Source organism: Phodopus roborovskii, unplaced genomic scaffold (genome assembly GCF_943737965.1).
Source record: "Phodopus roborovskii unplaced genomic scaffold, PHOROB, whole genome shotgun sequence".
In the NCBI taxonomy this organism is placed as follows: domain Eukaryota; kingdom Metazoa; phylum Chordata; class Mammalia; order Rodentia; family Cricetidae; genus Phodopus; species Phodopus roborovskii.
The window spans coordinates 9,313,847-9,337,233 of record NW_026126407.1 but is presented as its reverse complement, the minus strand read 5'-3'; the positions used below and the strand labels follow the sequence as shown (position 1 = coordinate 9,337,233).

Below are 23,387 nucleotides of genomic sequence, written 5' to 3'. Positions count from 1 at the left end.
GTGGTGGGAGAGGACCCCTGGCTGAGGCCGAAGGAAGCACACAGCATGAGCTACGCATTTGAAGAAAAAGGACTCAGATGATCGAAACAGACACCTGTTGGAGAGCTGGTGGCTCCAACAGTTACCTTAATTCAGTCAGTTTAGGTAGGGCTGCCTAAGAAACACAATTGGTGAACCCAAGATGGAGAACTCATAAGAAGCAAATTGCTCTCCTCCACCTACCCTGGGCCCACTCCTGTGTGTGCACCCTAACCATATCCTACCCCCAGAGTGGATCTCCTGAAAGCCAGGGCAACGATAGAAAACCAGGAGAGATTCCTCAAAGCCAGGCATGGTGCCCCACTCCTGTAACCCCAGCACTCAAGAGGTTGAATCAGGGGAGAAGAGCAGGAGCAGGAAAAGCCTCCTACCTGAGGTTATCATCTCCTTAAAGCTCTTAGTGAAAGCTGGAGCCTAGGCCAGGTCTGCTCTGGTGGTGGATGGCTTAGTCCTGGACAAAACCTCTACTGTCTTTATAGGTCTCTCTTTCTAACTAGGGGGATATGGGAAGGTCAGACAATCTAGAGACTAAGAGTTGGGAGGGGGTTTCTGTCTGCTCCGGAGAATTGCTGGGTAGCTTCTGTGTATACAGAACAGTCTTCACCACCCTGACCCAGATGTAGCCCGAGTCTGAGGAGTTCCCCCAAAACTCTCTCATTTGTCTCTTTGGTGCTTCAATTAAAAACAACATCTATGCTATCCATAGAAGTACATTCTTATAATTCCATCATTTGGGAGGCAGAGGTAGGTGGATCTCTGTGAGTTTAAGGCCAATCTCCATGTTCCAGACCAGAAAGTATACAGGCAAACATATATTCTTCCTGTGCCAAGACCTTGGTTCAAATGTGTGTGTGTGTGTGTGTGTGTGTGTGTGTGTGTGAGAGAGAGAGAGAGAGAGAGAGAGAGAGAGAGAGAATAAGAATTAATTCATTAATTCAGAGTCTCAGAAATTTAGTGGTTCCAGTCTGTGATTCCAGGTCACCAAAGTGACCCATCATAAACAGACAACTAGTCAGTGGTCTGATTGGTACTAATCCAGGGCTCTGAAATCACCATCTAGGCTGGGAGCTTCTGTGCTATTGCAGGCTGCTCCAGAGCCCACATCCACAACAGGAACATCTTGTGAAGGTGTTGGCCACAGTGAGTCACAGCATAGCCAATGGATGACAAAGCATGAGGCGCACGCGCTTGAACACACACACACACACACACACACACACACCAGTCTTAGTGAGCAAAGTTAATCCCCAAGCTGGTGTTTCTTGGCGCCTTCAAGGTGTCTTTTAAATTCTGTGAAGTGACTAAAAATATGCTTCACTGTGTTGAGTATGAATGACTGTGACGGGAAGGTTAGGAAAACAGATTTCATTCTGAAAGTTGCCTGCTGCCTCTTTCCTGCTGGCTGAATTCGGGCCTGAAAAGTCAATCAGGGGGAATTTCAATGGGTGGCCAGGGATAACAGGTGATTAGCAGACAAGTACAGACCCAGAAGCTCCATGTGCCTAGACTAGGACCCCCACAATGATCCCCAGAACTGTGTGATGGTGCCAGCTAAAGGACAGTGCCTGCTGTGAATGCTGTCCAGCTGTGGGCCTGAGGAGATTCAACCATGGCTTTGCACTCCCCAAACTCCCACCCTTTCATTGCCTTGCCCAGGGAGACAAGTTTTGGTCTTTGAGCCCATTGCCCTTATCTCCACCCCTGGTTGAATTCTGGGGCAGGGAAAGAGGGCAAACCTTATTTTTGGGGCAGGGGAAAAAAACGTGTTTGTCACCAAGTAAGCCATCCTTTCCTACTATGGGGCTTCTAACTTAAAGGCAGTTTCTGGAGTTAATCCTATGTGTGATTAAGAGTTCCTATCCATGGGCAAGGTGATAGAAACAGCAACGTCCTTTCTGGCTATGTGGTTGAGAGTACATGAGGGCTTTGTGAGAACTCCTGGAGGAATCCTAGGGCCATAGGTCAAGGGGCCTGTGGGGTATTGTTTGTTTGTGGAGGGGGGCACTGAGACAGGGTCCTGCCTGTCCTGGAACTCACTATGTAAACTCATAGATGTCTGCCTGTCTCTGTCCCCCCAAGTGTTGGGATTAAAGGTGTGAGCCACCATGTCCATCAGACCTGTGGGTTATCATTTCTATCTCCATAGTGAGGAAACTGAGAGGCCCCTGGAAAAGAAGCAATCTATCCAAGGTATGGCTACCTCCTAAGTCAGTACTTCCTGGTTCTCCAACACTCTGCTCATAGATTCTGCAGGGTTTCGCCCCCCTCTGGGCATGATGGGAATCTGAACTCAGCGATGGATCCAGGACCTTGTGATGTTCATTCATCAGGTCTAGACTGTAACTGTCACACATGAGATACCACACACCTATAATCCTAGAACCCGAGAAATTGAGTCTAAAGGCTCACCAGTTCCAGGCCAGTGTGATCTACACAGTGAGACCTTGTCTCAACAACAAATTCCAAAACAAACAAGGCACAAAACATTAGTGCAGTTACTCCAAGAATAACTAACTATATATGGGAAATGGGGTAAACAGAGACATTTCCATATTGAGAGACCTCTCAGATCCTTTGCTATGAGTGTGCTGGCTAATTTTATGTCAGTTTAATACAGGATACAGTCAGCTGAAAAACTTCCCCCACTAGATTGGTATATGGGCAAGCCTATGGTGCATTCTGTTTATTAATGGCTAATGTCGGAGAGCCCAGCCCACGATGGGTGGTGCCATCCCTGGGCAGGTGGTCCTGGTTGTTGTTAGAAAGCAAGTTGATAAAACCATAAAGAAGCATTTCTCCATGGTATGCTTCAGTTCCTGCCTCCAGATTCCTGCCTTGAGTTCCTGCCCCGACTTCCTTCAATGATGGAATGTGGTGTATAAGTGTAAGTGTAAACCCTTTCTTTCACAAGTTGCCTTTGGCCATCATCTTTTTTGTCACAGTAATAGAAACTCTAACCAAGACAATGGATATGTATATTACAGTCTCCCAGAGGCAGGGAGATACTACCATATTCCTGCAGAACACTTTGTAAGACTATGGCTCTACAGACCATTTTGTGAGAAAACACAATGAGCTCCACCAAGCCTGATGATCTTCATGGAGGTCAGTTCCTCTCAACTCTGCCATCCCCATAGGGAACATTTCCCTGGCTCAGGCTGTGGTAGCTTCTCTTGTCACTTGGTATACTGTTTGGGCAGCCTCCACTTACACGTGGGCTCTCAGAGATCATGCATTGTTTGCAATACCCTGATCTCCACCTCTAGACAGTCCTCACTGCCAAGTTCCAGTTTTACAACCAATCTCCCATACATCCTCCTGCAATCCCAGGCACACCCTAAGCTCAGCATATCCTGAACGGAACTCACCATCCTCCCCTCAAATCTGCTTTTTACCATTGCATCATATCTCCTGACCCACAATGAACCAAAGGGAAACCCTAAGGGCCATTTATGACTGTCTTACTTGAACCCCTTATTCAGCTATAGCCTGCTGAGTCTCACTTGCAATGTTCCCCATTGCCCACTGATATACTTCAGATGTCTTACTTGGACTGCCTGCTCCCACATCCATCTCCAGGCTTCCCTTCACAGTGATTGTTAGTAATTTTCAAACCATACCTGTGACCCCATCACTGCCTGGCACAAAACCTCTCTGTAGATTTTCTCTGTGGCTTCACAACCCTTCCTGACCCATGTATTTCTGGCCTCAGAGCCTCCTACATATCTCTAGCACGCTATCTCATGATAAAGGATCTGAGAAGTCCTTCTAAAGACATGGGACTCCCAGGATGACAGTCAGATACTTCCCGGATCCTGGGTAAGTGGCAAAAATTGGCTCATTTGTTTGTCGTCCCTGTCAGCCCTTCTCCAGAAAAGCCTTTGGTCTGCCAGTGCAATGATACTTCAGGACCACGGAGAGCGTCACAAGCTCAAACGCCCCCCCTCCCCTTTCCCGACCCCTTAGTTGGGTCCTGCCTACAAAGCCTTCCAGGCTAGCTTCTATAATTGGTCCTTCACAAATCCAGGACAGTCTTGACGTCCTCATAGAAGCCTTCCCTGACCCACCTGGATGACCAGTCTTTTCCTCCTTGGGGCTATTTTGTAACATTCATATTCCTCCATCATGCCAAACTCATTATTCTGATTATGTTTGTATGATTCCACCCCCAAAAGACATGAGCCTCAAGGGCTCATGCCCTGTCTGATTCATCTTCACTATCCAGTGCAGAGGAGGTGCTTAGAGAATGTTTGTTGATTGAATGAGCAAATGACATTTAGCAGGTGCAGGAAATATGTGTTGATTTGTATTGTATATCTGTTGCTCTGGGTGACTCAGAAACCAGCCAGATTTCAATCCTGCTGCCTGTAGAAAAGGCATTTTCTCCATAATGAACCTCCCTCCATCCTTGGAGCAGCTTTCCTTGCAGGTCACCACCCTAGCTGGGGAGAAGGCATCCCTACTCGACTCCTGCTGTTGCCACACCAGAGACTGGAGTGTCCCCATCCTCCAGCTTGGGGCCTGCCACATGAGTTTTACTCTGAACATTTCATCTCTGCTTCTCTCCTGCTCAGAACAGATGGCTCTGAATCCCTACTCATACAGAAGTTCCTGTTCCATCATTTGAACAGTTTTCTTCCCCCCTGAGACAGTTTTTCTGTGTAACCTTGACTGTCCTGGAACTTACTCTATAGACCAGACTGGTTCTACTCAGAGATTTGCCTCCCAAGTGCTGGGATTAAAGGTGTACATTACTATATACATGGCTCATTTGAACATGTTTAATACTTTCTAAATTATAGATGTTTCAATCACCTTTGGTCATGGCTTAAGCCCATCAGAAACAAAGAATCTCTGGAAGGACATTGAGTGATGCCTCTTCCTCATCCTGTGGAGAAGCCAGTGGCCTGCCCCAGATCATTGCGGTACATGCTGGTACTGTTTGAGTTTCTGTTTTCAACTTTTCATTGTTTTGGCATTGGGAATCAAACTTGGGGTCTGCTAGGAAAGCACCGAGCTTCACCCCTGTCCATTTGGTTTTTTGATGATCAGAAGTAATTCATTCCTCTTCCTAGCAATTTTCATGGATTCCTGGTCTTAATGGAGCTATGAATCAAGGCCCAGGCAGAGGATCCAAGCTAACCCAACTGACTTGTATGCCTAGAGCATTAAATCTTGAGTGAGTGGGAAAAGAATAGGGAAGAATGTCTGGAGCTCTGAAAAGTTAAAAGATGAGGTAAAAACTCTGGCTCTTAAACGTTCCTACCAATTCTGTGAGCTTTCCCTACAGGACCAATGAATCCTTTGCCTCCTTAAAGTAGTCAGTCCATCTCTGTCGCATGCATCTCCATAACCCAAACTACTGTGGCCACCCAGAGGAGCCAGTGCAAGTCCATCCTCTTGGCATTGGGGTAAATCTCAACTTAAACAAACACCAGTGCTTCTCATCAGACTCTCTGATATTACCTTTGTGAGCTTGCTACCTCAGTAGCTTGCCTAGACACAACAGGAAGTCACCCACTTAGGACTGGGACAGCCTGGTCAATGGCTAATTGTGAGGGAAAAAGCCAGGGTCAAAGTGCAGGAACCTAGACACATGCTCAACCCTCCAAACTGAAAGATGTAACCTACAGGGCAAGCTGACCTCATGGACACTCACATAGGCATAGACATAGGCATAGACATCTTCCTGCCAGGGTGTCTCCTGGAAGCTGAGTCATTCACACGTGAAGTGAGCAGGGTCAGGCTTGGGGACTCATCTTGCTGAATAGCATTTTCACTGCTGTTGACATTCCTAACAAACAAGTCCAGAGTGTCAATAACCAGGATTACCCAACAAGTGCCCTTCAGGCGACAAAGGTGTATTCTGTTTACTATTCGCCTCTACTCTGTATTGAAGCACTGGGGGCCCCTCACAGATTTGCACCTGTGACTTCATCTACTGGGACTAGTTCCCAACAGGGAGGAGGTAAGACCCGAGGGAAGCTGGGGCCTAGTGTGACTATAGATGAGGTATGGCCTTGTCCTACTAGGATCCCTCAGCCCCAGAACTCTGGTACTCCCCAAACTCATCCAAAAAAATAATATCCTGTAAATCTCTGACTGAGTGTTGTCTCATTGAGTCCTGGGAACTCAAGCTTCAGATTGTACTAGAAGATGTGACCCCATACTGGGGGTGAAAGCTACCGTGCTGTGGCAGGCAATTGAGGCCCCCATTCCCAGCCAATCCTGCCACATCTTCCCACTAGTGGTGTGCACTCCTCTCTGGCCACTCTACACCCTTCCATGACTCGTCATGTGCTTCCTGTCCCATACTCTCTACCCCAGTTCTGTTCCCTCTGCCTAGGGTTCCTTTCCTCCACATCTCTTGTCCTTACCAGTCCTAAAGCCACTTCTAGACTGTTTCTAAGCCATGTGACCCCTGTTTTTTTCATAGGAAGTATGTCTCCCTTGGATTAGCCCATGTATTTCCTGTCCTGCTTTGGGCTGTGAGGTCTGAGGAGAGGCTGGAGTCTGATTTATTGCCCCACACCTTAACTAATATCCATCAATGTTTGTAGACTTAGCACAAATGACATTTCTGTCCTCCCCCAGCCACTGGATTCTGCCTATTGTCTGGAAGCTGAGCTTCACAGAGGCATGGGTGCTTGGTTCTGACCCTAGAGCTAGCATGTGAGAATCACATGGGACCTGGGCTAGAAATCTGCATTTGGTGTCTCTCAAACAGAGCTGTGGAATCTACAGCCGAAAGTCAAGAGGTGACCCTGATCCTTCAGTCGGTGAGCACTGAGAACAGTGCGGCTGCCTCCTTCTCGGAGAGTCAAATTCTCTACACCAGTCCGTTTCCTTGGAGTTTCCAAGTGGTTGTTTCACTTAAGCTCCAGATGATGCCAACTCATGGAATGGGGGCTTTTGTCTGGAGGATGCCAACTCCAGAGGAAAGCTGAGCCTGGGGGCAGGTGTAGGCTGAGCTAGTGAACCTAGCACCAGGAGCCTAACACAGCCAACTAGGGACAAGGAGAAGCCTTAAGAGGCAGGATAGGAATGTGAGGGCAAGGAGCTGTGTTGAATGCTGGGCCACAGCTCTGCCCACAGATGCTGGGAGGCAGGCACAGCCTGGCACAGCAGAAATGGCAATGAGTGAGTGAGTGACTGCCTGGCTGGGCTCCGGGGGAGGGGACAGAAGCTGGGGTCAGAGGCGGAAAGAACATGCCTCCCTGCTGCTGCCCGCCTGGAAGCTGTTGATCTCTTGCTGTGCCCTGCTAAGCCCAGCTGCTCAGAACCCAGTGCCAAGCATGGGTCCCACAGAGTCAGCCCTCCCCATGGAAATGTTGGGGTCAAAGCATCGGCTGGAGAGGAGGATGTGTGAACAGTTATATGAGCTGCTCTGCAGTGTGGCTCCAAGGCAGCTGCCTCTGCAGTTTGCACGGGCTTGAGTGGGGTCACACACCCACACCAGCAGCCACAGGGAACCCACCTCCAAGACCACCTCTCAGTCAGAGGATGAATTCTCACAGAGGAGGCATGTCCCCCATGCCTTTGCCAACAGGAGAAGCTGATTCAGAGTGAGGGACTCATGGCAGAGACACCCAGACACCAAAGCCGAGCCACTTCTTCAGGGTCCCTGTTGTAGAGGCCACCGTGAATCCTAGACCTGGCCTGCCACCCCCATTTCCTGCAGAGGCTTCACAAGGCTATAAATAACAAGATGGGTCTAAGAATCCCTGAAATCCCAAAGCTTTTGCACTGGACATGTTTTAATAAGGGCCTGGCCTCCCTGCAGGGTGCAGACACAGGGCCCAGCCTCCCTGGAGGGTGGTGACAACTTAATCTAGCCAGCTTCTGGTCCCTGGCAGCTCGCTCTAGTAGGGAGTGAACAAGTGGCAAGTGTAGTTTAGCTGGGGTCCCTGAGTCACAGCCAGGATGGGGGGCTACTAGGGGGATATGGGTAGAATGGAGCCTGATCACTGCAAGATGGGCTCAGGGATCCTCTCCACTGCAGTGCTGGTGCTGGAGAGTAGGCCTTGGCTCTCCATGTTCCTGCCGGCTACATCCTTGCTGCCCAGAGTTCCTGTGAGAGGCAGAAGATGATCAGACAGCCCAAAGGAGGCAGAAGAAGCTTGGAGACCAGGCCTGGGGGCAATCTATTACAAATCCTTGAAGATCTGTTTGCATAAGTCCCAAACTAGACCCTTCACTGCCACCCCTGTGACACAGAGCATTCTGTGACCTCTCTGGTCCACTCTGGCACTGTGAGTTCTGTTCTCAATACAGGAAACCCAGGGATGCCCTCACAGAGCAGATCAAGCCTTTGGTAACCCGCCTCTGCAAACCCTGTAGGAGCTCTCATCTCACAGTGAAGGCCACAGTCCCTTGAAGGATTCCCTCTGATCTGCTTCTCTCATTCGTCTCGCTGTCCTCCTCACTCCTACCATAGTCACACTGGCCACCTTATCAGTCCTCAATACTTGAGGCACATTCCTACCATAGGACCCATGCACTTGCTGTCCTTGCCTCCTTGAGCCCCTCCCAACGGTAGCTGTTTGGCTCACCTCCCTTTGCCTCTTTGCTGTTACACTCCAATGTCAATGAGGAGCACATTATCCATCCTTGTCAATCCCTTTCCCTGTCTTTTGACTCTGTGGTACTTACATCAAACCTTTCCTCTCTCACTTCTTTTTCCCATTTCTGGTCTTTCTCTTGCCACTAGAGCATTAGCTCCATGAGGCCTCAGACTTGGCCTAATTCTGTCTCTCACCAGCATCCGCTACCTTGCATCGCACATGCCAGGGCCACAATACATTCTCTGGAATAAGCTATCTAGAAGCATAGGCAATTGCCAGTGTACCAGGCCCCGAAGTGTTCGACGTAGAGCCTGGCAGAATATGAAGGATGGGAATACCTTTGCCAGACTGCCTGGCCTGGGCCTGGTCTCTTTCCAGGTGCAGTGCAGTCAGTAGGAAGCAGCCACCACCCAGCACGACGGCGAAGGCACAGCACAGGAAGCTGTGCTGCAGGCTGAGGAAGCGCTGCAGATAGGAGTTTGGACGCCCAGACTGCAGGACACTGGAGATCTGCCAAGAAGAGAAGGATGTTTGTGAGGCCTACCAGGTGGCCCCAGGACCTTAGCAAGAACAGCAACCTTCCCAAGTCCCCAACCCCCAACCCGCACCCCAAACACACATTTAGACTCTTCTTACAAGTCCAGTGAGGTAGGGGCTGCCAGCATCTCCCAGGATGTGGGCCACTGTGATCTGGAGCGCCTCTGCTGTGCCCCGGCACCTAGGCACCACTACCGACTGCAAAACACAGGAATCCCAGAGGTAAGCCTCCAGCAAGGAAGAAAGGGCACTCCTCACCTGTTCCCACCTTCGCAGAGGGTAGCAGGCTAGACAAGTCAGAGGATGGATAGGAGGGAATCTTTGACTTCCAAGACCTGAGCCCCACTCCTAGACTCAGGCCCCCTGGGGCATCAGAGGCCTCTCCAGGACAGGAATAGTGTGTGTGGGGGAGCACAGCACTGAACAGAGGCACAGAGTTGACCACACAGTTGTGGCTGTGACCAAGCTGTGGTAGGGCAGTATCTCAGCTCAGGGCTCCATGCATCAGTGCAAGCAGGTGTGACCAGTGTGGGGCCATGGTGCCAGGAAGGCTCGCATACATGGCTCCATGCAAGAAGGTAAGGATATCAAGAATGGGACTCCTGGAGTCAGACAGTCTGGGGTCCACTCCCAATCCTTACCCATTAGCTGTGCATCTTTGGGCAAGTCGCTTCAGCTTTTCCTGTCTCCTCTCTAAATGAGATAATGATAGTGCCCACCTTGAAAGCTATGCTCAGTGTCATTCAGCTTATGCTCAGAGCCTGACATGAACATATCCTGCTAGCAGAATGCTCTGGGTATGTGTGCCTCCTGACTGGCAGGCCTCTTCCACTGGACCCACTAGAGAAGCACTATTTATTATCACTTAGGACTTACCCTTATTCACCTCCTCTATGAAGCCCTCTCAGGTTTGGGGGTCTGCCTTTACACACACACACACACACACACACACACACACACTCTCTCTCTCTCTCTCTCTCTCTCTCTACATAGCATCATAGTTAAATGAGTATATGCTCTCTAAAACTGGAGGGGTCCTTTCTTTGGCCATTTCCTTATGTCTCATATTGTATTCATAACAAAACCTATAATTTCTCCTGTGTCCCCGGAGTACCACAATACATAAGGAAAAGGGGGAGGGGTACTGAAAATCTGCTGACCAAATAAGACAAATAGAACATTCTGGAAGATTAGTCTCAGGAGAAAACTTGCTAGCTTAGAGCTACTCCACAGTATGACAGGCACAGAGGAAAATGCTGCTCTGGACTCTTGTCCCTAGGATCTCAGACCTCAGTGTCTATTATCTGAAAATAATAATAATAGCTAGCATTTAATGACTGCTTCCTGCATGTGTTTTTATATATCAATTCCAACAAGACATGAAGGTGATATGATTATTTCCTGCATTTTATAGATGGGGAAACCTTTGCAGAGCAAGTAATTAAATTGCCCAGAGTAGCCCAGCCAGGAAGTAATGGGCCCAGACTGGATGGCAGGCCTTCCCCTCCAGGTCTCCTGACCCTCTGCTGGTAGGGGTGGGGGTAGCTGGCCATTTCAGCCATGTTGTGTGTCATCACACAGCATTTAAAAGGTGACAGTAAGACTAAGAACACAGAATCAGGCCATGGTAGCTTACACCTTTAATCCTAACAGTCAGGAGGCACAGGCAGGTGGATCTCTATGAGTTGGAGGCCAGCCTGGTCTACAGCTATATAAGTGACTATATAAGTGAGACTCTGTCTCAAAAATAAATAAAAATAAATAAACAAATAAATAGAAGACAAGTTCCTTAGTGGTCTTGCATATGGGCAGGAGAATCAGTGTGTGACAGAGGGGTCAAAGGAAACATAGGAAGGAAGGAACCCCAAAATATGATTCTGGATTCCAGAACCCCACCAGACAGCAGACATAGGAGATTGGCTGGAGAGGGGCTTGTAGGAGGGCAGGACTGAGCTTGGAGTCACTGTGGGAAGTCAGATGGTTTAGGGGTTACTGGGGCCAAGGTTCCCTCCCCAGGTGGTTAGAGAAGCTGGGCTTCCTTCCATCTTCAGGACCTGCCGGCACTGGAGAAGGAACTGACCACAGCTCTGCACCTTCCCAGGACTTCCTTCTCACCCCATAACTATGTGATTAGTCACTGGTAGTACTGGGGAGTTGGCCCAGCTTCCTAAACAGAGGCCTCAAGTATCCACACAGTTCCATGTGGAGCTGGGGCTGCTCAGACCCTCAGAGTAAGACCCCAGCAAGCTCTATATCTTCTCAGTATACGGACATAGGTCCCAGCTCCTTGTTTCTTCTGGGTGCCCATTGCTTTCTAAAGAGCAGGCCTAACAGGGCCTGGCAAGCTGGGAGGTGAATAATTTTGAAAATGAGTGGCTTTTGGGTTTCCAACATTCCAGGTTCACTAGCTTCTAAGACAAGAAGAACACCTGTGTTTCGGCTCGCCCTTCTCAGAAAAGCAGTTCCCTTTATAGCCCAGGGCAAGAGTGGTACAGGCAGCCACCGCCTGGCAGAAAGCTGAAGAGACAATCACTGAGGACAGATTCCCTGGCAGCTTGCCTTCTGCACTCCCCAACTGAGCCCCTGTGACCAGACACTCCTGAATGGTGATACAGTCACTCCTCAAGCATCCCTCTGCTCTCAGCTGGGAGGAAGGGAGAGCTACTGAGGATCAGCCTTGGTGGGGCTCATGAAGCAGATTTAGAGACACACTATCTTGGTCTTTCAAGGAGAAAAGATCATCCAAGGCCCAACCAACCCAAGAGGAGATATGTAGGGAGTGTGTGTAGAAATTGGGCTCCCATGAGTATGGGTGAACTCGGACAGATAATGAGAAATTTGCAAGGCACCTACAGGCTGAAGAGACAACTACGCAAACCCAGAAGTCGTGCTGAAGACTACTGCGTCAGGCCTCTGTGAAAAGTCTGTTGGCAATGCAGTTCCTGTACCTACTCTCCACCCACCCAATCAGATGCCGAGAGCCCACGATCAGTGACAAGCTCCTCTAAGCTTGACTCAGACAGAAGGAAGTGTGGGAGCCATTGGAGCATGCAGCCCTTGAAGCCTCTGGTCTACAGGGAGCCTGGATTCTCCCTTGTGGAGAGAGCAGTGTCCTGAGGCAGGACTGGTGGGGATTGGATGCCACCTTCTCAGGAACACACAAGGCACAGGTTTTAGCTCATTGCTTCCTTACGGCCTGGAGCACAACCAGCAGGAACTACTCTCCATCTATTATAGCTTTGAGCCATCTGAGGCACAGACAGTTGGTGAAGATCTCTCAGCTAGTGAGTGGCAGACATGGGCATGAAACACAGTTTGCTAGAAGCTCCTGACACAGTTCTCCTGTTCATCCTCTCCCCTCTCCCCTGTCCTCAGGCTCCAGCTCCCCAGGGACCCACGGTCTGTCTTGCCCTGCTTTCCTATTAGACCCTCTTGGTTCTTTCTCAACTGGGAGCTCTCCATCTGAATAGCCCCCACTATAATACACAGTACTCTCACAGCACCTAAAAGAGAAGCTCGCCTTCCTGCTCAGGAGCAAGAGAAGGCCAGTAGAGGGGCCCTTCCTCTATTTCCTACACAACCTGTCCCCACATAACTCTTTCCCCTGCCCTGCTTCCTCCAAGGGACCTCACTCTCCACATTTGTCCCCTCCCTGTTGCTTGCCACTTGGCTTTCTGGCATCTTCTGCCATGTCTGCATATAGTACATGTGGTAGTTCGAATGTAATTGGCCCCCACAATCTCACAGGGAGTGGCACTATTAGGAAGTGCAGCTTTGTTGGAGGAGATATGTCACTGTGCGGGTGGGCTTTGAAATTCTTGTGCTCAGAATACCAGCCAGTGTGTCAGCTGACTTCTTAATGTCTGCATGATGTAGGCCTCTCAGCTTCAGCACCATGTTGGCCTGCTTGCTGCCATGCTCCCCGTCATGATGGTAATGGACTGAACCTCTGAAACTATAAGCAATCCACCCCCAATTAAATGGTTTATTTATGAGAGTTGCCACAGTCATGGTATCTCTTCACAGCAGTGAAAAACCTAACTAAGACAGTACTCCTGTAAACCTGCACCTGTCTACTGCACAAGGAGCCCCTTATAGGTCCTGAGACCATGCCCTCCTGAGCCCTGTCCCGCTTTTCTGCCAAGGAGCTAGAAACACAGGAGATGAAAAGGCTGGACTCACAACCCAAGCTCCTGTCTAGTCAGAAAGATCATTGCTGGCTACTGGGCTTTGCTGACTACTGGACTTAGGGCAGGGGAGAGTCAGGGAAGACAGCATGGAGCTGGCTAAAGCAGAAGCCTCTAAGCCATGAAGAGCTCAGAGAGTTGTTGGCTGGGCTGCATGTGGTCAGTCAGCTCCCCCACAGTCCAAATACTAGCTGGACCCCAGAACCACCATCTACTTCCTTCACAGCTATGGACATTTTCCTCTTTAACACTGCAAAGTGCCTGGCCCTGGCAGGTTAATGATTCCAGCAGACACAGACATAGGGATGCCCTGTGGCCTTCACATATCTTCGGGGCTGTCACATGGAAAAGAGATCACAGTGGGGGGCAAGTGAAGGAAGCTGTTGGGGGGCAGATTCAGCACTGCTTGAACGCCTGAGAGAGGATGAGCTATGCAGAGGGTGGGTATTCCCCTAGGCTGTCTCATTTACCCCACTAGGCAGTTAATGATTAGAGGTTTTTATAGGCAAGGAAACTGAGTCCCAGGGCCATTTGCCAGGTCTGTGGCTGAATCTGGGCTGGAGCCCAGGTCTCTGGTGCAGAGGGGAGGGCAAGAAGACAGGCTATCTCAGCAGCTGATATGCTCGCTACAGCCAAAGGCGGATGAGCCTGGGCTACATCAGGCAGTGAGCATCCTGTTAACTTAGTGTTCAAGCAGGCCCTGTTGTCTGATTAAATGACACATATGCCCGATGTCTTCCAAATTCAGAATCTAGGACTCCAAGACATCTTTGGACAATAGAAGAACCATGGAAATCTCAGGGTCACATGAGAATTCTACCCATAATCCCTGTGCCAGAAACTAGGCTAAACTTTCTGTAAGTCACCCCCTCTCCCATGATCACAACAACGGTACTACCATTCCATCCCCATTTTCCTTACGTGGAAACTGAAGCTCAGAGATACAAAGCAACCTGCCTAAAGTCACACAGCTAGTGAGTGAGGGGCAGAAGCAGGGCTGAAGGCAAGGTCTGTAACCAAACAGCTTTCTACTTATGGCCTGAACAACCAGAACCCTACACCCAAGTGCATGACTGTGCCAGTCTGCCAGGAGGCAGCAGGAGGACACTGAGGGTGTTCCTAGACCTAGGAACCTTGTTGTCAACCAGGGTTCAGACTTTCACAATGTCCAAAGTCCTTGTGCTTCTTCAGAGTAGGCAGAAAGGCTGAACACAGGGTAGAGCTGAAGAAGGATCAGGCTGGATTCTGGACACCAAAGCCATAGGTCTCACCACAGCCCACCCAGCCCTTTGTGTGATCCATGAGGTGGGATGTGCTGAAACCACTAGGGTTTAGTGGTTAGTGCTCCTAAGTCCAGCATCCTTCTCTGTGGCCCTAGAGTGCGCTTGCTGAGAAGTAGCATGATGAAGAAGGAAAGAAATCCTGTGTGTCAGCCCTAGCTCAGAGCCTTGACACTGTGTGACCTTGGTCTAGGCACCTGCCCTCTCTGTTCATGTGCAGAATAGAAATGACAGAGGAAACGTTTGAGTGTTCAAAAGGGGGCACTTTGTCTATGGAAACTGTGAAGTGCCCTTAACCCCTTGACCCATGGGCCCCTGAAGTCCTTCCCAATACCCAGGCTACTCAAAAGTGCCAGGACCAAATTGCAACCCATACCTACCAACAGGATATCAGCAACCACTGCCCAGTTGCAAGACAGAAGGAGCTCCCCGAGGGCCAGGAACACCTGTGGGCAGAGGATGTCCTGCATGAGACTGCCCCCACCTCAGGCACCCACCCCTCCCAAGTCTCTCCTCAGCTGTGCAGAAGGGAAACTGAGGCTCCCCGGAGGAAGGCATAGGTGGGAGGAGTCTGGAACAGCAGACCCCAGGACACACAGGCAGGTTGCCATTGAGAGCCCCAAGATGAGTGCCAGGCTCCAGGTCTGACAACCCTAGTTCATGGCCCACAAGACCCAGCCCTTGAAGCCCCCAAAAGAGGAGGCAACAGCTGCTGAAGCATTTCCAAATGTGCAGACTCAGGACAAGAAGGCCAGGTCTCAGCTTGCCCACCCTCTGTTTTCTCCTGAGAACTGCATACACCAGTAAGGCCCTGTGAACCTCTCCAATGGCTTCTCCTAGGCACCTTCCTCAGACTCCCCACCCCACAGAGCTAGCCTTAGCACAGCCATTGTGTAGACAAAGCTAATTCCTATTCAAGGCCAAGGTTTTTCTCAGGTCATAGCTGGCCTAGGTAGGGAAAACCCAACCTGAAACACAAGGCTTCAGGCTCCTGTCCAGTGCCCACCCCCTGCTTTGGTCCCTGTATTCTCTGCTGCTGGCCTGTCTCACCCAGCTTTCTGAACTGAGCTACCTCGTGCCAGAGGATTAGGACAATCCTCATTCCCCTCACTCAAGAAAAGCTTAATGAAGCAACTGAAGAAAGAGGAGGAAAGGCTCACTTCTCCCAGCTCCAGAGAGCTTATGCCAGGGTGGAATTAGTCATTCCTGGAGTCACGGGTTATGCCCAAAGCAGCACAGGCTTGGGAACTCAATGGCTTGATTTCCCAAAGGCGAAGAAATGAAAAACCACCACCCGAAAGGGCACCTACTATATGCCAGAGTTCACCACTCCATCAACCCTCTCAGGACAGGTAATTTGATAAGGTTATCATCACACCCATGTCACAGATCAGGGCACCCAGCCCCAAAGGCCACTTTCCAGAGGGACCTTCTCCTCTGTGTCTGGCTTGTCCATGGTGAGATTGGGAAGGCCTTTGGCCTAAATGAACTCCCAGGGGCCTCCAATGGCTGCCATGCCTTTAAAGACTGGTGGGAGGAATCTGATGGAGAGGGAACCCTGGGCAAGGGTGACCCTGACAGATACTGGGGCAGTCAGGATGGGCTAGAAAGAACGTCAGGAACCCAGGAGGCAAAAGCCCTACAAACAATACCTGGCAGACAACCCTTGTGAGTAGAGACAAGAGGCTGGAATGTGCCACCACACTGGGTGGAGCAGGAGAATAACCTGGACTGGTAAAGGAAGAGTAGAACAGAGACTAAGCGGCTCTTGTGATCTCTCCTCCCAACCCAGCTGCCTGTGGCTGCTGCTTTTGGCCTTGGTACCCAAACTGGGAGGCCCTTGAGGTCAGGGTGGGTCTCCTTCTAGACTTAGGACAAAGTCTGAGCACCCACAGTAGTGGGAAGCAGGAAGTCACTGGTGGGCAGGACTCGGGTGAGGCCCAGCCAGCCACAGCCCTGCATTCCATCTTGGCAGGGCCTGTCAACCCAGATTATGGACCACATGAAAGCCTGGCCCAGTGCACCTGTCCTCCCCACAGGGTCCTGTCATCAATCCACCTTTACCTGAGCCAGAAGCCTCTCCTCTCCACGTACTTCAGTCAGCCTGTCTCAGTCCTCTCTTCCTCCCACTGCCAGGGGGCAAGCTCTTCTGTGTGGTATCACCCCTGCCCTCTCCACACCCACAGGACATGCTGAAATATACCTTTTCCTTCTTCCAGCTGGACTAGGGTGGATCCTGGTCCCAAAATAGAGCCCCTTAGAGGGAGGCTGCAGCCACAATGGGGCCTTTCAAGATGAACAAGCTGCCTAGGGGTGCCAGGTTTCCTCAAACACACCTGGAAGCAGGCACCATGCCACCAAATCCATCACTCCACTTGTGGCTTTGAGGGGCAGAGGGCCAGTGGAGAGAGTCTGCCTTCTAATCTCATAATTACAGAGGCTCTTGAGGTAGTGGAAGTTTAACCTTCTGGGCTTGAGGAGTGGCATTGTCACAAAAGGTGGGCCACCTGCTGGGAGACCTTGGGAAGGTCCCCCACACCCACCTTTGAGCCTTGATTTCCCTCACTGCACAGTGGTGTGGGAGAGCCTACATAGGCACCAACATACTGTGCTTCTGCAGCTAGAACCTGGTTACACACCCTTGTGGTCCCCATAGGCAGGGTATAAATCCAGTCTTCATTCAATTACTTCCATGATAGAGTCAGACTTAGCTTCAAATAAAAAATATGCAAACAGAGCCAGCCACGGTGGTGTATGCCTGTAACCTCAGCACATATCTGCAACCTCAGCCATGATGGTGTATGCCTGTAACCTCAACCACGGTGGTGTATGCCTGTAAATTCAGCACATATGACCTCAGCCATGGTAACACATAAATGCAATTTCAGCCATGGGGGTATGCATGCTTGTAACCTCAGCACATTTTCCAGGCCAGCCTGGGCTATGTAGTAATATCATACATACATACATACATACATACATACATACATACATATCAAAAGAAAAGAAGAAGCAGTGAGATGACTCAGCAAGTAACACACTTGCTATCAGTCTTAAGGATCACGGCTTGGAAACTGGGCTCCACGTGATAAAAGAATAAAATTGACTTGTATTGTGGTACACATACATGACATGTGTGTGCAAGTGTGCACGAGCACACATACACACACACACACACACACACACACACACCACCACCACCACCACATATAGTAAATAAATAAATAAATAAATAAATAAATATTTTTGTTTTTTAAAGTTTCCAGTTTTGAAGAATTTGGTCAGATGTTCATTTCTCAGGTTCAAGTCCCTCTTAGATAGTCACATGCACCTCATACTGACGTGTCCCTAACTCGTTCCCCTTCAGTCTCTCCCCATCACTGTTCCTGCCCAGTGTGGTTCATCCAGCCAGGATGCAGGCACAGGCCAGCTGCCAGCAGCTGCCAAGATGCTTCCCCTTAGGTTCAGGGCAGCAGATGGATCCCAATGCCTGCTGAGCCTGCTTGACTCTTCATTATGCATCCTAGATGCTCCCTCAGTGATGATGGCTTGATCCAGGCATCTCCAGTTTCTTAGGCCCTATCATCTCCCTCAATACCCACCCAGAGGGGACTTCCAGAGGGGAAATCTGATTCTGCCTTTGACTCCTCCTCAATGCCTGGTGGCTTCCCTGTTCCCTGACTTAGTTCCTGATGGGCATGAGGGCCTAGGAACACTGCCTGAGGCCTGAGAAATGGACTGTGCTGGAGAGCCCCTGACCTCTGACATTTCATCCTCGAGCTGGGCCAGTGACAACTGATATGTTTGGCTTTAATCATTCTAGCCAGAGAAGCTTGCACACACACCACCCATGTTCACATTGTCACTCACCCCCACACCACATATGCCTGTAGCAACATAAACATACAGAGATTCCTGCACATACAACTACATGTATGCAAGGCCACATACATGTTCATGTAAGCTTCAATACCCATGCACACACAGTCAAAACCTGAGATACACACTCACATGTCAATATATACACATATGCAGGTAACAGAGGAGATATGCAGAATATCAAAAACAGGTATGGTACCAGGTATGGAATGATCCCTGTGAGTTCCAGCTACTTGGGAGACTGAGACAGGTAACAACTTGAGTCCAAGAGTTTGGGCTAGTCTGGGCAACATGATAAGACATTCACTCAGAAACAAAAAACAAACTACACAACAAATGCATGAATTAGTACTGGTCTTAATACAGTTACAGGCTGAGCACCAGTTGAGGAGCAGCCTACCATGCACACACACAACACTGTATGTAACACACACACACACACACAAACTTTACACATTCATGCACACTACACACACTCATGCCTTCACATATTCACAACTCTCATCACACATACACACAAAGGTAGGTACAAACACAGACAGGAAGATGAAGGGTCAGGGACAGTCCCCCAGGGTCTGTGTTTTCAACCTGAGTCCATCTCAGCCTCCAAACTAGGCAGATACTGGTCTCTGAAGAATGGATTCTAAGACGCACTGAGAAGGGAAAAGGCCACGGTCCCCTCTGAACTCATGGTACCTATGAGAAACTAAGCAAACCTCCCCCATTTATGCAGCAATGGTTGAGTCATCCAGGACAAAGACCCAGACTACAGCCTGGCCGCCAGCAAGCTGCCATGTGGCTGGCATGCTCTACCCATAGTCATGCCAATCTGAAATGGCAGGGACACAAAGCCACTGACTGGTCTCTAGAGGCCAGCAACCACCCAACAACCTGCTAGGCTGGCAACTGGAAAGCGTGGCAGTAAGCTCTGGAGTCCTCGTGGGGAACATGTCAGGGTGTGAACTTTCCTGATGGGCTGTGCTGCCATGCGAGGAGAGACACCTGTAGGATCCTAACAAGATGGTGGGGCTCTTTAATCCCCACTGAGACAGGCCTGAGTGTGGGATGCTGGTTACTCAAACCCAAAGAACAGAAGGCAAAGGGGCTTCTCCCAGAAGTCCTCAAAGGCAGTATTGGGAAGTGGAAGGAGAATTCTGAAGATCTGAGGCGCCACTGTTGGCACTACCCTAGGAGCCGTCCCTCAGATGACCCGAGACCACAACTCCAACAGACACACATCTTCCTCAGGAGTCCTCAAAGCTGAGAAGGACAGCCACCTCAGACGATGTTAAGTGCCACAGGCATGCCCACACTGGCTCTGCTCCTCTCTACTTTGAGTAGGGAGCAAATCCAATGTCCTGATCAAGTTTGGATCGGAAAGGGCCTTAGAGGTCACCTGGGGCAGCTCTCGGGTAAAGGCTATGGCCAAGCTTGCATCATAGACTTTTCTCCAGAAGCCAAAAGTGGCAAGGCAGGAGAAAGTGTTTTTCAGCAGAGACAAGAACAAAATGTAATGAAATAAACATTAAGTACTGTCAGGCAAGCAGAAAGGCAGATGATTCGGCTGGCGGTGTCTTCTGCTCAGTCTTTTCAGCTAAGCCTTCCACTCCCAGGAGGAGAAAGCCCATAGGAGTCCTTAGCAGAGAACCAGTGGGACACGTTGCTACAAAGATGGGGGAAGTGAACAATGACTCCCAACCTGCCTCCACCAGCCTGAAAGCAGCCCCCATTCCAGAAGGGGCTGCACCCACCAATTACACAGAGGAGCCCTGCTGCACACAGCATTTACCTAAATCCCTGCCCAGGTGTCCTTCAAAGAGTCCCTCCCACCTGGTTCTGCAGTTCCCTCAGGCGATAGGAAAGTCTACAGGGGGCCTAATGTTCAACTCAAACAGAAGAGGACAACCACAGATCAGCCTGGACCAGAGTCAAGAACTCTGAGAGCATTGGAGTACAGTGTTTGAGCCGAGCTGCCCACACCCAGGGTAGGGGGATGTGATTTATGAGATTTGTGTACACCACTGGAACTATGCAGGCATATAGGAGGGGAGAGAGAAAAGGGAAAGGAGGAGGGGGAAGGAAGGTAGAGAAAGGAAAAGATAGGGAGAAGGAAAAGAAAGAAAATAGAGAGGTAGAAAAAAGGTAGAAAAAGAAATTAGGAAAACCTTGTCTACAGTCATACCGCACTAAATGCATCGGATCTCTCTCTCTCTCTCTCTCTCTCTGTTTTGTTTTTGTCTGTTTGCTTTATTTATTTATTTTATTTTGTTCTTTTTTGAGAAAGGGTTTCTCTGTGTAACCCCGGCTGTTCTGTATCTCTCTGATTCCCCCTGCCTCTGCCTCTGCCTCCTAAATGCTGGGATTAAAGGTGTCATGTGCCACCTCACCCAGCTCACCTGATCTCTAATAGGAAGGAAAGGGGACTAGACAGACAGCTCAGTGCTTAAGGGTGTTCTGCTCTTCCAGCACACATCAGAGAGTTTATAAATGCCTGTAACTCCAGCTCTAAAGGATCAACACACATCCTCCCCTAGCTTCCATGGTACTGCATTCACACACACACCCCAGATGGCCAAAGGCCTTATGTAGGGATCAGTTTTAGACCCAGCATCACGAGTCATGAGTTTTCTCCCGAGGCACTATGAGGTACTCTTTCCTATACTGACAGAATAGCTACAGGATGGGCAGGGTCATCTGGAGTTCTCAGGGCTTGTGATGCCCTGAGAAAAGAGTAGTAAGTTAAAGAGAGCTAGAGCAGCGAACAGAAGAGAGAGGGAGGCAGAAGGAAGGGAAGGAGGGGAAAGGGAGAGAGAGAAACAGGGGCAAAGGCTAACTTAGAAGGCAGTGAGAGAAGGGACACAGGCATTTTTATCATTGTTTCAGACTACAGAATAACATAAGAAGGATATGAATTCAATACAGGAAGTGCTCACAGATAAAGCGTGCCCTCAGAAGGATAAGACACAGGGAGATGACTTACCTAAGGAAATATTACTAAATGGAGGAGCAAAACCACAAACAATAACATGGAGCTAACACATTAAAAATAGTCTCACTTCCTGGTGGTTGCTAAGAGGACAAGAAGAAAAATCATAGATGTGAGTGACATGGAGGGCGGGCCAGATGAGCCAGGCACAGACAAACCGGGATGGTGAGGGACTGAGACGTGATTAAGGAGGTCTTAGGGCCAAAGACTTAGAAGCTACTGCTTGCTCACATTTTGTTCCGTTGATGTCTGTTTGCCTCATGCAAGTATCAGCCCCAACCATGACCCAGCACAAGGAAAAGGAAACTGTCTGTCAAACCCAAGAAATAAACAGATAAATGAGGAAGGTCCCCGCTAGTGACTCAGCACAAGGAAAGGGATGTCATGACCAACTCTGAGATGCTGCAGAGCACCTACCACAGGCACACTTCCCGGTGGTGACAAGTGGGTTTCTTAAATCTTGCCCTGTAGTCACTAGTCCCCTGTCCCCTAGAGTCACCTGTACCTGGCAACTTTGATTGAGTAAATCACAGCACAGGGATGGGGTAACATGTCTGTGACTGGGCTGTAAAATAGCCTCTTCCTTCTCAGTCACTTTCACTGTCTTAGCCTGCATGCTTTGATGAAGCAAACCGCTAAGTCAGTGAAGCCATTGATGGAGACTGTAGCTCAGTGGGAAAGATCATGTCCATCTTGCTTGATGTCCTATCTCAAGACTGTAAAAATAAAATAAAACGCAGCCCAGGCAGTGATGGCACACCTTTAATCCCAGCCCTTGGGAGGCAGAGTCAGGTGGATCTTTGTGAGTTCAAGGCCAGCCTGGTCTACAGAGCTGGTTCCAGGATAGCCACACTGTAACACAGAGAAACCCTGTCTCAAAAAAACAAAACAAACAAATAAAGAATGATAATTTAGGGGTGGAGAGATAGCTCAGTGATTAAGAGCACTTGCTGCTCTTCAGAGGACCTGAGTTTAATTTCCAGCATCTACATGGTGGTTCACACCCATCTATAACTCTAGATACAGGGAATCTGATGCTTTCTTCTGGTCTCCATGGGTACCAGCTATGCATGTGGCAAAGCACTCATACACATAATTTAAAAAAAGAAAGAAAGAAAAAAATTTAATTTTGGTGCTTGGGTCATAACTCAAGGCCTATATCCATATAAAGAGACAGGTATAGGAGCTTCCTGATGGAATCCCAGTACTCCAGAGGCAGACCTAGGAAAAAGGAGGAGCCTGAGCCTTGTTGGCAAACAAGTCTACCTGAATCAGTGAGGTTGGGTTCAGTGGAAGAGCCTGTCCCAAAAAATACTGTGGAGAGCAATAGAGGAAGGCATTAGATGTCAACATCAGGCCTCACATGCATACCAAAAATGAATAGATAAATAATTTGTCTAGGGAATGCTAATTTTGTGATAATTCTTTAAGATGTACTTCTTGATAATTGTTTCTTATAAACTTTGACTATTGGTAGCAAGCCACTCAACCATTTGAGTGGCAGTTGTCAGGTCCTGTCCCATGCCTGGCTGCCTCCAGCAGGGAAATGTCAGCCAAGCAGCCTGTTGGTAAACAACAGCACTACCTCCAGGACAGCTTAGCTATGTTTGATTTTTATTTTTGTTGTTAGTTGACCTGATTTGGTTTGTTGTTGTTGTGAGGGAGGATATCAGTTTTTTGTTTGATCTGAATGGCCAAGGATGACCTTGAACTTCTGATTCTCCTGTCTCCACCTTCTGAGTGCTAGAATGACAGAGGTATACCATTATATTCAGTTTATATAGAGCTAGGCATCAAACCAAGGGCCTCATCCATTTTAGGCAAGCGCTCTACAACTGGTTTTACTGTTTTGGGTTAAGATTGTACTAGGTAGCTCTGTCTGGCCTGGTAGTCTCTAGTCAGGATGGCCTTGAAC

The 23,387-nt window shown here is 49.2% G+C and overlaps 1 protein-coding gene across 3 annotated transcripts in view; it reads right to left on the bottom strand.

The window, feature by feature from the left end:
• Positions 1–7,713: 7,713 nt before the first annotated feature.
• The window catches only part of Spns3 (SPNS lysolipid transporter 3, sphingosine-1-phosphate (putative)), a 48,737-nt gene continuing 33,063 nt past the window's right edge, over positions 7,714–23,387 (bottom strand). Inside the window, exons 8-11 of one of the 3 annotated variants that reach the window (XM_051180089.1) lie at positions 14,988–15,053; positions 9,240–9,338; positions 8,942–9,113; positions 7,714–8,110 (exon numbers count right to left, since the gene is read on the bottom strand). In XM_051180089.1, the coding sequence (XP_051036046.1) occupies positions 8,004–8,110; positions 8,942–9,113; positions 9,240–9,338; positions 14,988–15,053 (444 nt within the window). In that variant the 3' untranslated portion in view covers positions 7,714–8,003. The remainder of the gene's footprint in view (positions 8,111–8,941; positions 9,114–9,239; positions 9,339–14,987; positions 15,054–23,387) is intronic. The other 2 variants (XM_051180087.1, XM_051180088.1) reach the window with 2 other exon arrangements.